The 14576-nt window shown below is 59.8% G+C and overlaps 1 protein-coding gene across 2 annotated transcripts; it reads right to left on the bottom strand.

Annotated features, from left to right (window-relative positions):
- Window positions 1–783: 783 nt before the first annotated feature.
- ADGRG1 (adhesion G protein-coupled receptor G1) lies at window positions 784–13315 on the bottom strand. 2 transcript variants are annotated; one of them, XM_056360254.1, is made up of 14 exons: window positions 12893–13315; window positions 7152–7239; window positions 6215–6640; window positions 5562–5685; window positions 5332–5479; window positions 5119–5247; window positions 4757–4873; window positions 4171–4216; window positions 3727–3827; window positions 3531–3646; window positions 2661–2935; window positions 1914–2025; window positions 1385–1653; window positions 784–1219 (listed from the first exon to the last, which is right to left on the bottom strand). In XM_056360254.1, the coding sequence occupies exons 1-14, from the start codon at window positions 13298–13300 to the stop codon at window positions 1098–1100; spliced, it is 2481 nt and encodes an 826-aa protein (XP_056216229.1). In that variant the 5' UTR covers window positions 13301–13315; the 3' UTR covers window positions 784–1097. The 2 variants fall into 2 exon arrangements, with proteins under 2 accessions (XP_056216229.1, XP_056216230.1); XM_056360255.1 differs by lacking the exon at window positions 12893–13315 and adding an exon at window positions 12817–12861.
- Between the last annotated feature and the right edge of the window lie 1261 nt (window positions 13316–14576).

The following is a 14576-nucleotide window of genomic DNA, read 5'->3' on the forward strand; positions in this document are numbered from 1 at the left end:
CCTCAGGCTCTCCCAGGGCTTGCAGTTGCTCCTGAGGCGATAGCCATGCCCTCATTTCCCTTCTGCAAACCCCTCACACCTTCCTGTGGGTTCGTAAGTGGCCTCCTGCTCCCGCTTGCAGCAACAGCGATAACCGCCAGAGCCACGTTGCTCCCCCGTGGCTGCTTCCCCCAGCTGCCTCAGGGCCTTTTCCTTTCCCCTTCTCCCCTCGATCCTGCCAAACACTTGGTCAACGGCCCCCACCAACTCAGCGATGTGTTGGAGCATCCCTCTCCCAAACCGAGCACGCTGCCACGCGTTGCTGCAAGTCACTGGGGATGAAATACCCCCTTCCCAGGAAGGTCGCCCTGCCCCAGCCAGAAGCTGGGAGCCGGGAGGAGGGGGATGGGTTGCAAGCAGAGCTTTGAGGAACTGCTGGGATGGGAGGCATGGTGCTGCACAGGCAAGTGGCACAGCCAGGAGAGCCGCAGCCACTGAGGGGGGTGATGCCCATCCTGCAAAGTCTCCCTCTGCAGATTCCTGTCCTCTGCCAGCCTCCCGGTTTGCTGGGTAGCGACAATCCCTAGAGACTGCAGCAGCTTCCTGAGCCATGGCATCTCCCTCCATCACCCTGACCCCCGCCCCGGCACTGGTCAGAGCACGTTACTGGTCCTGGCTCGGCAGGATCCTGCGGGGTCAAACACCGGGTCCTGCCCCAGGAATGAGACAACCCTGGCCGAGGGGGGGATCCCACTGGAGAGCCCGCCAACACACACCCAGCAGAGAGACCCCAGCCAGCCGTGCTCCGAGCAGGAACTACTTTAATGGGCACAAGTCTAGTGCGCAGGTGCGCTCATTAAACTTCCACACCATCCAAAAATAGACATACAACAAAATAACAAAAATAGATGATTTCAGCTGCTAGAGGGTGTAGCAGGGGCAGTGATTCCATCTTCACGGGGGAAGGACCATCTCGGTGACCACCAGGGTCCCTGGGCTCTAGCAGCCCCACCAGGCAGGTGCAGTAGCACAGCGGACGGCGTCAGTCCTTCCCCCAGCCACCCTCCACGCGGGGAGCCCTGGCACGGCGCAGCGTGGCCAGCGTGGCCAGCGGGAGCTCAGCCAAGGTGGCTCTGGCTGCTGTTGGGCTGCAGTTTGACGCTGTCAGAGCTGCTCTGCGAGTCAGGGGACTTTCTCGCCTGCAGCACCATGGTCCAGTACCAGAGGAAGATGAGGAAACCTGGGTGAGGAGGGAGAAGGGTAGGTGAACCCCCTCAAGGGACCCACAGCAGCTGAGAGCCAGCCAGCCAGCCAGCGACAGCTCCTCTCATACCCCGTCACCACCCCACCAACAGCCTGTGAAGGCCCTGGTGCCTTTTGGAGAAGTCCAGTGTTCCAGGCTCACCTTGGAGGGAGTTGATGATGGTGAAGATGTAGAGGGACACGAGGCAGAAGATGCCGGAGGTGAAGGAGAAGAAGATCAGAGCCCAGGGGATGCCCAGCAGGATGCTCAGCCCAAAGAGGGCTAGGACGTGCTTGAGCTTGTGGCCTTTCTTGTTCTGCCGGAGGATCTCCCGGACCATGGCCCCCAGCATGACCGAGTTGAAGAGGAACACCAGGCTGAAGAAACCCAGGTTCACGACGTTATGGATCAGGGAGCTCGTGATCCAGCAGCTGGAGGAAGGAGAAAGGGCAGAGTGTTACGCTGCATCATCCCACGGGGACATGAGTTGGAGGGGATGGGGGAAGCACGAAGGTGTGGTGCAAACACAGCGCCCAGCTTAGTTGAACAGGGAAGGGGGTTCCCCCACCACCAGAAAGTCCCAGAAAAGCCACAGGTGAGCTAAAAAAATCCTGTAGGACATGGGTGAAGGCCTAGAAAAGTTGACTTAATCTAAGACCAGGGACCAGGCAACCCATTGCCCGTGACTTACATGGTTGCATTGGTGGATTTGCCACTAGCAGATTCATAGACAGGAATGGAGAAGGGGCCATAGTTGGTCCAGCTGGCCAGGAAGATCAGCATCACACAGAAGAAGGGGAGTCCTGGGTGGCAAGAACAGAGTGAAGCGGCCACCCTAGTCCCTCAGCTTTGGACTTGGAAGTCCAACTTGTCCCTACCTCCCCATATAGAGCACAAACCAACCCTTCCCAAGGGGGAACTGAGGATGGAGCACACAGGGGTGCCTGTCACCGGCCCTGGCCTGGGAGTGAGCTCTGCTGCACTGACCTCAGCCGGGGGTCTCCCGGGGCTGTGGAGTTTTAGGCCCCGGACCACAAAAGATCACGAGAGCTTCCTACCACGGCCTCCTGCCCAAAGCACGGCAGAGACGTGTGTGTGCTTCCTGCACCAAGTCTATCTCCCTGCGCTGTCCTGGATGTTCCTTTCAGAACGAAAGGATCCCATTCCTATTTAAAGAGCCCAAGCAGTGGCTTTCACGTGACTCCTTTGTTGGATGTCCCCCAGGGCGACCCACCTTTTCTCCAGCGCCAGCTTCTGCTCTCAGCCATCGAGTCTCCTTCTCCACTGAGTCTCTCGACAGAGAGACCCCTCTGCCTTCAAACATCTACTCCTCCACGCCTGCATCTCCACCCCCCATCCAGTCACTGTTTAGGGTGGGAAAGACCTAACCGGGTGCCCCTCCACCCCATGGCCCGTGCCTCTGCCTCCCCATGCTCACCCCAGCCCACCAGGCAGAGCTTGAGAAGGAAGTGGTCATGGTAGGCGTTGAAGACTTCGATCACAAGCCGGTAGAGGTTGTAGCCCTCGATGCCCATCCAGGTGAGGCAGCTCAGGAGGGAGAAGTGCAGGAACAGCCCCCCGGCTCTGCAGACTGCCTCGCTGCTGCTGGAAGCCAAGTGCTCGGAGATGAGGAAGTTGACGTCCAGGAGGAAGATGGCAGCCAGCAGGTTCATGTGGATGTGCATGCTTGTGATCTGGTCTCGCTGCTTGCTTCTGGAGAATTGAGCAGGGGAGACCTCATCACCATGCCTGGCCAGTATCCCTGGTGCCCCACAACACCCCACAGCTCTGCACGGAGCAAGTCACCCCAGCCAGAAGATCCAGGAGACCCTCTGGTGGTGTCAGGAGCCAAGAGCCCAACCCTAGGGGTGGGACTGCTTGTTGCATGTGCAAATTCAGGTCCCTGCAGCTGACTCGGCATTTCAGGTCAAGACAATGGCGGGGTAGGGAGCAACATCATTTCAGCTCCAAATCATCCATGTAGGATCAGTGACACGACTCAGGAGGAGACACTTATGTTCTTCACCACACCCTTGAAAAGATCTTTGCAGGCTTCTGCTTGCCAGATCCGTAACAACCACCCAGCTGATTTTCCAAAACCACTGAAAACAGCCAGTGTTTTTGAGCACCCTGCAGGACACTTGACCAAGGGGGTGGTTTCTGGAGAGAACTCTGCTTTCTTCAAGCACATCTCCTTCATCATGCTTCTACTCAAACCATCTGCGCTTGGAGAACTTGTGCCCAGCCAGGGGCAGAGACAATAGACGGGACGCAGACAGAGAGCATGGGATGAACTGTCAGACTGTACCTGAAGTAGAGGAAGAAGATGGTGCAAATGGACGCCAGAGCTGAGATCAGGCAGCCAACGTAGGTTATGATGCTCAGGTAATCCCTGTGTATGTAGGTGATCTCCGGGGAGGGTACCTGAGGAGGAGGAACAAGAAAGAGTGAGGAAGAACAGCCAGTGGGAACGATGCAGAGAGCTGTGGGAAGGTGCTACCCACCATCAGCACGGCAAAGTAGGTGAGGTGGTTGCATCTGCAGTCTGTCTGTCTGCCCCCCGTCACCGTCGTACAGCCATAGCTGTCCCAGTACCCAGAGCCGACTGCACAAGGGAAAGGGAGAGCATCTGGTGAGCAGCAGGAGCGGCTGCTTTGGGCCTGTGGATCTTCAGGTCAGGACAAGGTGTCCATGGCAAGGGGGGAGGACAAAAGCAGGGGTCCCAGCTTGTCCCAGGCCAAGCACACGTGCTCAGATAGCACTCTCAGCATCAGGAAAAAGCTCTTAGGTTGGCTATAGAGGGAAAAACCTGAGGTCAGCCCCGTGGGAAAGGTTTATAGAGGAGGGGAGGTGCAGAGTGACTTCTATCCCCACCAGCAGGTCTGTGGTTCCCTGCAAAAGGAGCAAAGGCAGCGCCTGGCTTCACAGCCCGGTGCAGGAGCACTCACCCGTGGTGTCCTCCTGCCAGAAGACGCACAGCGGGGTCACATTGCTCTGCAATGACAAAACCGTGGGCCCCTGTCAGGATGCAGCTGTCGGTTTGTTGCCTGGCCAGCACATCTGATAGGGGAGAACACGGGGCAGGAGAGACAGTCTCAGGAGACAAACTGTCCCGTATCATAGGAGCAGGCTCCAGGCAGAGACTGTTCTCTTGGCAGCTCCTGGAGCAGATACCTCCTCCCAGGTCCCCTTTCTCAAACAAGGGGTTCAGCTTTGAGCAGGTGCCTGGCAGGGCCACGAATGAGCCAAGGGACTGTTAAGCCAAAGTGTCACCAAGGCCTGGAGATTGTGCCGGAAGGTGACACATCTGCAAAGCAGCATCTCCTGGGCAGGTGCAGGCAGTGCCACCACCAGTGCACACAGTGAAGCCACGATGGCGATACAGCCCCAGAAGATGTAGCAGACCCTGTACAGGCAGGCCAAAGGCATGGACCTGCTGGCTTGTGACCACTTTCTAAGCCGGCAGGGCCTGAGCCCTCCTTGCCCCCTCATTCCTGGTGGGGTCAGGCTCAATGAGGCTGTTTCCCCACCTACCGGCAGCTGGTCATGGAAGAAAGTGAGGACCACTGGGTCGGAGAGGTTGGCCACCACCATGTCCACCAGGGAGATGCCGACCACCTTGTCACCCAGGACATAGCTGCTGTTTTCATCCTGTTGGAGAAGAAGAGGAGGCAGTGGCAGCAGAGCAAGGGAGAGCTGCCAGGCATGAAGCAGGTGAGAGTCCCCAAGAAGGAGGTCCCATGCCTCTTTCCCTGTCAAGCTTCTAGCTCATCTTTGAAGCACCTTCTCTAAGCAAGCACCAGCACGCTGCTCTGGGCTGCATCCCTGCTGCCCTGTACCACCGGAGCCCCTGGCACGGTGGGGGCACCCCACCATGCCACACCCATGGGCATTACCTGGAACATGGTCTGGCTGTTGATGTCCATGAGGAGCACCCTGTGCTCCACCATCTCTTCCCTCTCCTTCACCACCATGAACAGGCTGCCTGGCAGGTCCACCATGAACCCATGGACCTCTCCACTCTCCTGCAAGGAGAGACTTGTCAGGACAGAGCCTGGGAGAGGATGCTGCTGGGCCAAGACCACCAGGGCAGGCTGCCCAGGACCCACCTCTCTTTGGGAAGCAAAGGCCAGGTGCTGAGGAGCCTGAGTGGGGGGGACCCTCAGGACGGTCGCATGCACAGTGGCCTTCCCAAAGGTCTGGTTCTGCCCTTCAAGCTCCACCTTGGCCAGTGTCTTCTCCAGCTCCCCAAGTTTGCTGTTGGGGAAGGGGCACAGTGAAGAGTGTGCAGTGGGCACCACGTTGGTGGCAGTGAGAACAGCGCGAGCCAGGAACTCACCGCCGAAGTGTCTGCTGCTCCACAGCTCCCACAGCCAGCGCCAGGGGCTGGGCAATGAGGCTGTCCAAGGCGGTGAGCTGCTTCTCCACGTCTTCCTCCCAGACGGGCACGCTCTCTGGAGAGGCTGATGGGCACACAGAAGGAAACACCATGAAACTCACGGGAAGAGCTGGCTTCCTCATGCCCCAAACTAACCGGGCACAGCCCTGGTGGGAGCAGACAGCAGAGGTCTTCAAGGTGGCCTCAGGCCTGGGGAGCTGACAAAGACCCCAACCCAAAGGGCTTCTCCTGCCACCCAGAGTTTGGCTCCCACCAAGGCCACTAGGACCAAGTTAGCTGAGGCTAGCTAGTGCCTAGCAGTGCAGATGGGACCCTCGTGCACCTCCGCAAAGCCCACAGTTCCCCAGGATTTGAGGGGGCAAAACACTTTTAAAAATCTCCATCTTCATCTTCAGGGAGCCTGGGTACTGGGCCTGCCTCTGGGCTTCTTCAAGCGAACCCATGTCCCCTTCCACCACCCTTCAGCTGTGTCTTCACACCATCACGCTCTGCTGTATACTGGGACATCACCAATGCTCTGCTGATGGCTAGAGAACGGGGTGGGGATGAAATGAACCCTTTATTTCATTAAAGTCACATTGAATTGCCTTTACCAGGGAAGAAGTATTCAGATGCGCTGTCAAGGGAGGTGTTCTTCCCACCCTTTGAGATGTAGGACACACTGAAGATGGACATGCTGGTTCTTTCAGTCTTCCGACTCTCCTTCCCCCAGGTGATGCTGCTGGAGGGGTCCCCCCCCAGGAGGAAGCTCTGCTTCCCATACGCCAGCTGCAGCGTCCTGTTGGCCTTGAACCAGTAGACACAGAAGCGGTACCTGCCCAAAGCGGGGGGCAAGCCGTACTTGTAGTAAGAGTTTCTCCTGTTTGGCGAAAAGGGCCTTTTTATTATCAGCGCCTGGGCCGTGTTCTCGATGGAGATGGTGGCAGGGCCATGCTCGTAGATGACGGAGCTGTTCTGGGTCTGGTTTCGGTCACCGCAGAAGCGGAAATCCTCTTCCCGGAGGCCACTGGCTCTCACCCCTGCATTGCACAAGTGCACAGAGTTCAGCTGGAGAGGCAGCCACCCCCGCAAACGCTGCACCCTGCAGCCCCTGTCACACGTGCCACGCCAGGTTCCCTGCCCCAGACATGCTGCTTCTGTCCTGGACAGGCTGTATGACATTGGCCACCTCCCTGACGTGCCCCTGGCCGCACTGAGAGGATTTGCCAGGGCTCCTGGAGCAGCAGGACCTCCACCACTCAGGGCCACCCTCTCCCCGCTGCCACCACCCGCGTTGGCAGAGACTGACAGAGGACTTCTCCAGCCCCAGAAGGGATGGATGGAGCCCATCTCCTTTCCCTAGAAAGGACCCATCCGGCCCAGAGACCCACCCAGAGACACATCAGCCCACAAGACGTTTCACCTCTGTGGAAGCCACGGCTGCAAACGCCCCTCGGTGCCCCCCAGCCAATTTTTTGAGGCTGCCAATTACTTTCAGCAGCCCAAACCTGGCTCACGGTCCCAGGGCAGGACACAGTTGAGCCGACCTACCTTGGAGGGGGTAGAGAAGGAGCAGGAGGAGGACCTTCATCCCGGGCGGCTCTCTGCTTTGCCTTGGCCTCCGAGGAGAAAACAGAGCCTGGAAGGGTACAGAGGAAAGGGGCCGTGTGAGTTATTTAGGTGTCACCCATACCTTGGGGTCAGGGGACAGAGAGCAAAGGCTGTGCCGGTGGGATGCTGGCTGGTGTCACCGGCTCCCCAGTGCCCCTGCTACCAGGAGGAGCCACGAGCACTGGGCATCCCACCCAGCTGTGGGGCTGGAAGGCCGGAGGAGGCTAGCAGCGGGGTCCTCGGGCTCCCGGCATGGAGAGGGTGCCCCACCGCCCTGGCACAGGGGCCAGCCACCAACGAGCCAGCATGGGAGGATTCCCCTCTTCCGCTCCCTGCTCACCTCTCGCTTTGGGTCTTGGCTTCTTATAGCGAGCGATAGGAACAGAAGGAAACAGTGGTTTCCTAATTCACCAGCCCTGAAATTATTTTCTTGAGTGCTTTCAGCTCCTGCAGATTAGCTGAGGAGCCAGGCATGTTGCAAACTGCTCTGTCTTTCCAGCCTGGCAGAAACAGGCTCTCCCAGGCTCATGCTGGAGATGCCAACACAGCAACTACAGCTGCCAAAACCCCTTCTGTCCCCCACAACCAGCCAGAAAAATTCTCTGCAGCCTCTTTCCCCAGCCCTTCATCCTGCACTCCGCTCCATCACCCTTTTCTTTGTCTTCATACGCATGCGGGGCTCCTGTGATCCTCACCCAGACAAGTGCCGAGCACCCCAGGGTGCCACCGCACTCATGGTCTCTACCCAGCCACAGCCTTTGCACCTGCAGCCCCTCCTGTCATGCCTTCCACCTTCCCCATGCCACAAACCACATCTCTGGCGCTTCTGCAATGCGCCAAGCTTCTCTTCCTCCTCACCCTGCTGTCACTCCAGCAATGGGTTAAGACTGGTGGCACCCATCCTGCCAAGGTCCAGCAGCCAGCAGAAGCCCCCCGCAGAGCAGGACAGCATTGGTGCAGGTTACCAGACCAGCCAGCAGAGTTAAACACTCACCAATGCCCAAAGGCAAACTGGCACCCAGTTTGCCACCGCTCCATCCCACTTCTGTGCTGCTCTCAAAGCATCCTTCTTGAAACCCACCCGGTGGCTGAGTCCTGTTTTGTCTGCTGCAGGCAGGTGCCAGGGCACCCACCAGTATCACCTGCAAAGGCTCATGAACTCTCCCAGGCACCCAGGGGTCATCAGACGGGAAGGCTGGGGGAAAATTGCTTGCTTGAAAACTCAGTGTCCCTGTTGGCAGGTTTCTTCCACCAGACCAGGCTTCTGAAGGTTCCTCCGGCCAGCACAGACTCAGGGCACGTCCTGTGCCCATGCATCACCGTGGGCACAGCCCCCTCCCCGTCCCTCCCCCTCTGCTTCTTGCAGCAGTTCATTGAAAAAGAGGAAGATTTTCGGTTGTTAATTAACCTGCTGCCATGTGTGTAATTGAGCGTGACACTAACAAGGTTTCCCAGTGTGGGCTGGGAGGGTACAGCACAGGCACAACTTGGCGGCGGCAGGTGGATGTGGATGGGGCTGGCACCCTGGTGCCTTGCTGTACACTTGGGAATCACGCACATGTATGTGAAAAGCCTGGATCTGGGGTGGCAAAACACCGGTGATGATGAGAAACACCTGGATCGCTCAAAAGCAACAGCGCAGCACACGAATGCCAACTGCATTGTCATGGCAAAGTGCCGGCATGCTGGGAAAGCATCTCCTCTGGATGGGGAATGCTGAATCCCAACGAGGCTTCAGCCCCTCCTGCTGCACTGGCATCTTTCGGATTTTATTGGGGTGACTAGAGGACAGGATCAGCCCCTTTCAGCCGTTACTCAATGGGGACCAGAAATCCCTGTGGGGATGTGGGTGGGGGGACTGGTATTTCCCCTCCAAGCCCTATATGGTCCCACTTGCCCCGACGCTGATTGCTGTTTCCTGAGACGAACAATAGCAAGAGAAAATTCCCCGAAAATGGTTTCACAGTGGGAAAACACGGTTCCCATCGTGCGTGATAAGCGGCACCAGAGGGAGCCAGATGCATGGAGCCCATGCTGGGCCCAGATCCTGCCCCACCATCTTCCCTCCCATCCCAGGGTGGCAGTAGGGCATCTCCCTAGTGTCACCAGTTTTGAAAAGCCCCACGCTGTTGCAATGACCAAGCAGAGACACCCCCCCTCCGGCACCAAACCTACCTCCACTCCATCATCCCCGAGGCAGGATGGCTTTACACATTGCCCCAGCCAGAGCCAGGGGGCTGAGCTCCTCCAAGAACAATACCACATAGAAAAACTCCTGTTTTGGCCATAAAATCAGCCAGATCACGTAAAAAGAGGTGGTGGGCACAGCGCCAGGGCTAAGCAGTCTGGAGCAGGCTCCCTTGCCGCCAGCACAGAGGGAGGCTCAGCCCCAGGCATCACTTTGTAACCTCCCATTGCCATTAAAAGAACAAGCTGGTCTTGTAAAGAAAAGAGGAGGAAAATATCACGGCCTCTAAACCTGTAGGCAAATGGGGGAAAAAAACACCCAAAAAAAACCACAGGAAAAAAAAACCAAAACCAAACACCCAGTGTTTACTACCACCTTACTGCTCTCTGGGTGACTTGGCAGCAGGTATTTAAGCTTTTGGAGGTGGCACGTGGCTTTTGAACGTGACGTTTTTCCCGAGGAGAAGGGAAGGTGCTTTGACATCTCAAACAAACACCGGAAACAGGGAGATACAGGGACTTTTAGCTCTGTTTTCCTTGCAGGTCCATTAGGAAAATACACAGACGCTCTGTTGCTCAAGATGCTAACGAGCCCACAGCTCATCACACGCAGCCTGTTACCCAGTCAAGGACTTGGGAACCAGATAGGGAAACTGAGGCACAGAGAGGCAAGCCAGGATGGGCTCTCCAAGACACAGAACAGCTTTGCACAACCAGCCCCCATCACAGGGACAACAGGTGATGTGCCCTGGCGCTGGAGCTGCCCCCAGTAGGGACCCCCGCCCCGGGCAAAGGGGATGCCCCAACACTGGTCACCCGGGTGCTTCAGAAAATGCACTTGACCTTGGCCAGCAGCCCGTGCCCGCACGTTATTCATGGCATTGGCATGCGAGCCTTTCCAGTCACCAGTGGGCGGCAGGGTCCGACCCGGCACATTCGTTAATGCCCAAGGAGCTGGGCAGCAGCTGCGCTGCACCAGCGGCCCGGCTGTGCCAAGCTGGTGCCGCGAGATGGGCACAGTGGTTCAGCTTTCCCGGGCTGTGGGGTTGCACACAGGACCCAGCACCTGCAAGCTGAGTTTTGCCAACAGGACAAAACCAGACCCAGTAAAGTTTCCCACGGGAGCAGCACAGCTCCGTGCCAGATCTGTCCTTCACCAGCCACTGGCAACCGCCCCTTCCCAAGCAGGCATGGGGAGAGCCAAGGGGAGGCTGGCACAGGCTGGTTGCTGGTGCCTGAGGCTCTCAAGATGGAGCATTTGCTTAAAGCTAGAACTCAATGTTCAATATTAAAAAAAAAACCCACACCATTTCCTAAAAAACATCACAGACAGAAATACTGCAGTGAACTAAACCAGCACTTCCTTCAGTGCCTGGGCAACACGGCATCCAGTTCAGTGGCACACAAAGCCTGCAGCTTCAGCAGGGGCTGCAAAGGACCAGGTACACCTGTGGCAAATTGAGGGCTGCCATGAAATGCTGCAGATCGCTCCCCCAGCACCCCGCACCATGCCACTGGCCTCAGGGGTACAGCCAGCCATCCTCACAGTGCACTCCCACTGCTCAGCCTTCCTCAGGAACAACCCCTCGGCCTTCTCCTGCAGGTGGGCTTGTACCTTCCCTCCACCCAAACCACCCCGCTGGGTTTAAATGGCTCCCAAAACACCCCATCCCCTCCCGGGTCCCGTTCCCCCTCCGCACGGGCAAGGTCCCCATTGCCTGCCCGCACCGGGGGTGCTGCGGAAGGGAGGTACAGGGCAGTGCAGAGCAGCACAGGACCACCCCAAATCAAGCTCCCAGGCATTTGGCAAAGAAAGCAGCCAGTCTGGAGCCCAGCAAGGGCGAACCTGGTCCTTGCAGGCTTTTCCAGCTGTAGAAAAGCCAAGCGCAGCCAGGGTGAAGTCTGCAGCACCCAAGGAGCCAGGTAAGAGGCCGTGCCCCCCGCCCCGCGGATTCCCACCAAACCGCAGCTGTCGGTAAGCTGATGGGAAAGGAGTTGGCGGGTCGGAGCCCTCCCAAAAAGCAGGCATGGACAGGCTGTCACCCAGCTGGTACCGTGCAGGCACTGGCACACCACAAGCCACCCAGCCCCACTGTCTGCAAAGACCGCAGCACCACACCCCTCCAACACCCATGGGTGCCACTGCAAGGTGTGGGGACAGCAAGCCCCGGGGGTCCGCATCCTGGCAACGTGCAGTTGCTTGCAAACCTGTTGCTCTGCGAATAGCAGCCCCCGGGCCAACAGGATTAGGAGCTGGACTGCAACCAAGTATGCAGCATTTTTAGTCCTTGGCTTAATTCACATGGGAGCTGCAAACCCAGCAAGGGGCACAGCAAAACCCGCTGTGGCGGCGGTACCGGGCTTAAAGGATTTGCCCCCCAACCCCCACCCCCATCTCCAAAACGCTCCTGGCTCCCTGCTGGCAGTGGAGCTTGGAGGGGGGCTACTGCAGCCCTCGGACCATGAAACGAGCTTTGGCTGCCTTCCCTCCTCAACAGCCATTTGGACTTGCTGCCAGGGGGTTATTCCAGGAGACTTAATTTCAATTCTCCAGCTGGCCTTGCTGGGTTTTGCTGGTCCCTCTGGAGGGGCAGTCCAGGCAGCTTGCAGGCAGGGAGCACCCAGAGCATCCCGCATCAGCATGCCAGGACCGGCAGCAGCAAGCTGAGATGTTGCAGGAGGAATCCCCCCAACAGGCATTTTAGGGGAGGGAGATCACCCAGTAGAGACATGCTGGCGGTCCCAGGGGGATGCTGCGCCCTCCGCCAGGTGGGAGGAGGAGGAATGGGGTGTGCTGGTGGTTCCCCCGGGGTGGAAGCGGCAGCCACACGCAGGGCCCAGCCCGGCGGCGGGGGTTTTGCGGAGCTCAGCTGTGCGGCTGGCAGCAGCCGGGAGCAGCTGGTCCCGGGTGGCTCGGGGGGCTTCACGGCTCTGTGGCCTGGGAATTCAGCCTGGCTCCGGGGCAGAGGCGAGGGGCGGCGGGGCAGGCGAGGGTGAGCCCCTTTTAGCAGGGATGGGGGCTTCACCAGACAACTCACACCACAGCCACGAGCACAGACCCATGGTCCCCGCCTGGATGAAGACGGGGTGGCAAAATGTCCCTGCACCCACCACAGCAGGGTGCGCCCAGGACCCCATGGAGCGAGCACCCCTCGGTTCCAGCCAGCCAGGCTGCCCCCTGCCCCACCAGCCAACTAAGCACCCCAGGGTGCTGCCCAGTGGCACCAGTCCCAGCCACACAGCCCCAGTGCCCTCCCAGTACTACTGGGCTAGCCCTAGGGCTGACAGACCCCCACCCCGCTCACCCCCGCACCCAGAGGGTGCCTCCTGCCCCGGCCGCCTCCCCGCCCGCACCGAGGACCCCGCAGCATCCCCTCCCAGTATCCCCACTAAGGCCGTGCTGGGCAGCGCTCCTTACCGTGGCCTTTGGGATCCCAAAAGCAAACATCGGACCCCCCCGCTCCTCCGCCCTCCCCCGCCGCTGCCCCCGGTACCTGTGCCCGGGTCGGGCTGGGCGCGCCGGCGGGGCTCGGCTCGGCGGCGGTCGGCGGGGCTCGGGGGGGGGTCGGGGAGGCTCGGGGGCGGGGGGGGGGGGGGTCGGGGAGGCCCGGCGCGGCGGCTCGGCACCGCCCGGCTCGGCGGGGCTCGGCACCTGGCAGCCCAACCCAGCCCGGCACGGCGCGGCGCGGCGGGGCTCGGCGCGGGCCCGCCCCCGGCGGGCGGTGACTCAGCGGGGCGGGACCGGGCCGAGCTGCGCCGCACCGACCGCTGCGAGACCCCCCGGCATCGCCGCGCCTGCCGCGGGGCCACCAGCCCTCGGTCACGGCACCTGCCGGGCTCACCTCGGCCCGGCTCAGTCCGACTTTGCCTGGGAGCACCGGGCTGGGAGCACCGGGCTGCATCACCCCGCCCGGCCGGCACCGGCACCGGCACTGGGAGCACACGGGGCTCGGGGCTCAATGCCCGGCCGGGGCCAGCCGGGAGCGGGGGGGTGCCCCATCCCGTCGCCCTTCAGCTCCGGGCTGGCGGGCATCCAGGCGGCGGGCATCCGGGCGGTGAATGAGATTAAAAAATAACAATTAATGGGAACGCAGCTGGGACGGAGTGTCCCCGTGAACCCCGGCCCGCGCCCTCTAGGAAACGGGGGAGGTGGGAAGCCGGGCAAGGAGGCCAGGCCTGAACCGGGGGGAGCTGGATAGGGGGTCCACCGTGCCCCCCATGGCACATCTCCGGAGGAGGTGGGCTGGGATGTGGGCTGTGGAGCCTGGATGCGACCCCCGGCTCCCACCACCCATCCCGAGGCTGGCGAAGGGCGCGCTGCCCCTCGCCATTGGACCCCGTGGCGAGGCCGGCTCTGTGTGCCCGTGAGATCCGGAGTGGGGGGGGCTGGGGGGCCCCGGGAAGTGCCCTGTGTAAATAGTTACTCTTGCAGAGACTTTCAGTGCCTTGAATGAGACTTTTCTTTCTGCTGGAGGAAGGGTGGAAACAACCTCCCACCCTGGCAGGGAAGATGATGAAAATAAAAAGTGGCTGGAGATGCCACAGCTGCACTGGGACCCCCGGCGTGGGGGATATCGCGCATGCTCCTCTCGACCCCCCAGCCTGCTTCAGTGTCCAGATCCAAGCCCCACATTTCCCTGGCTCCCACGGGACCGGGACGAGGCTCCCACGGGAAGCGGATCACGCGGCTGAACCGTGGCTAACAAGGCCGCCTTTGAAGCCCGAACGTGCCCGCAGCGCGGGGAGCAGGGCTGGCTCTGCAATGGACACTCATGGCAGCCAGAGCCGCAGGAGCATCGCGCGGAGCCAAGGCTCCTGCTGCGGGTCATCCCGACCAGCTCCTTCAGGAAATGCCGTAAATCCGCCTCTCGGGAATAACGCTGCTGAATCCAGTGGTGGCTCCCGTAGGATCAGGCCCTCCTGCGGGGGTGTGTGTGTGTGTGTGTGTGTGTGTGTGTGTGTATCAGGTGCAGACCCCCTGTCCGGGTGAAGAAAGGACGTTTTAGGCCATTTTTTTGCCGCTGTTTATGGAACAAAGAGTCGTTTGTCTGCACTTGACGTTATCAGGAGTTATTTTTAGGTTGACGCCTGCACTTGTTGCTGTTACCAGGATTATCTGTAAATCAGCAGGCCTTGCTGCTGTCTTCAAAGACACTGGCTGAGCATGGAGAGGAGGAA

The sequence above is a fragment of the Falco biarmicus genome, chromosome 15 (genome assembly GCF_023638135.1).
Source record: "Falco biarmicus isolate bFalBia1 chromosome 15, bFalBia1.pri, whole genome shotgun sequence".
Taxonomy (NCBI): Eukaryota; Metazoa; Chordata; class Aves; order Falconiformes; family Falconidae; genus Falco; species Falco biarmicus.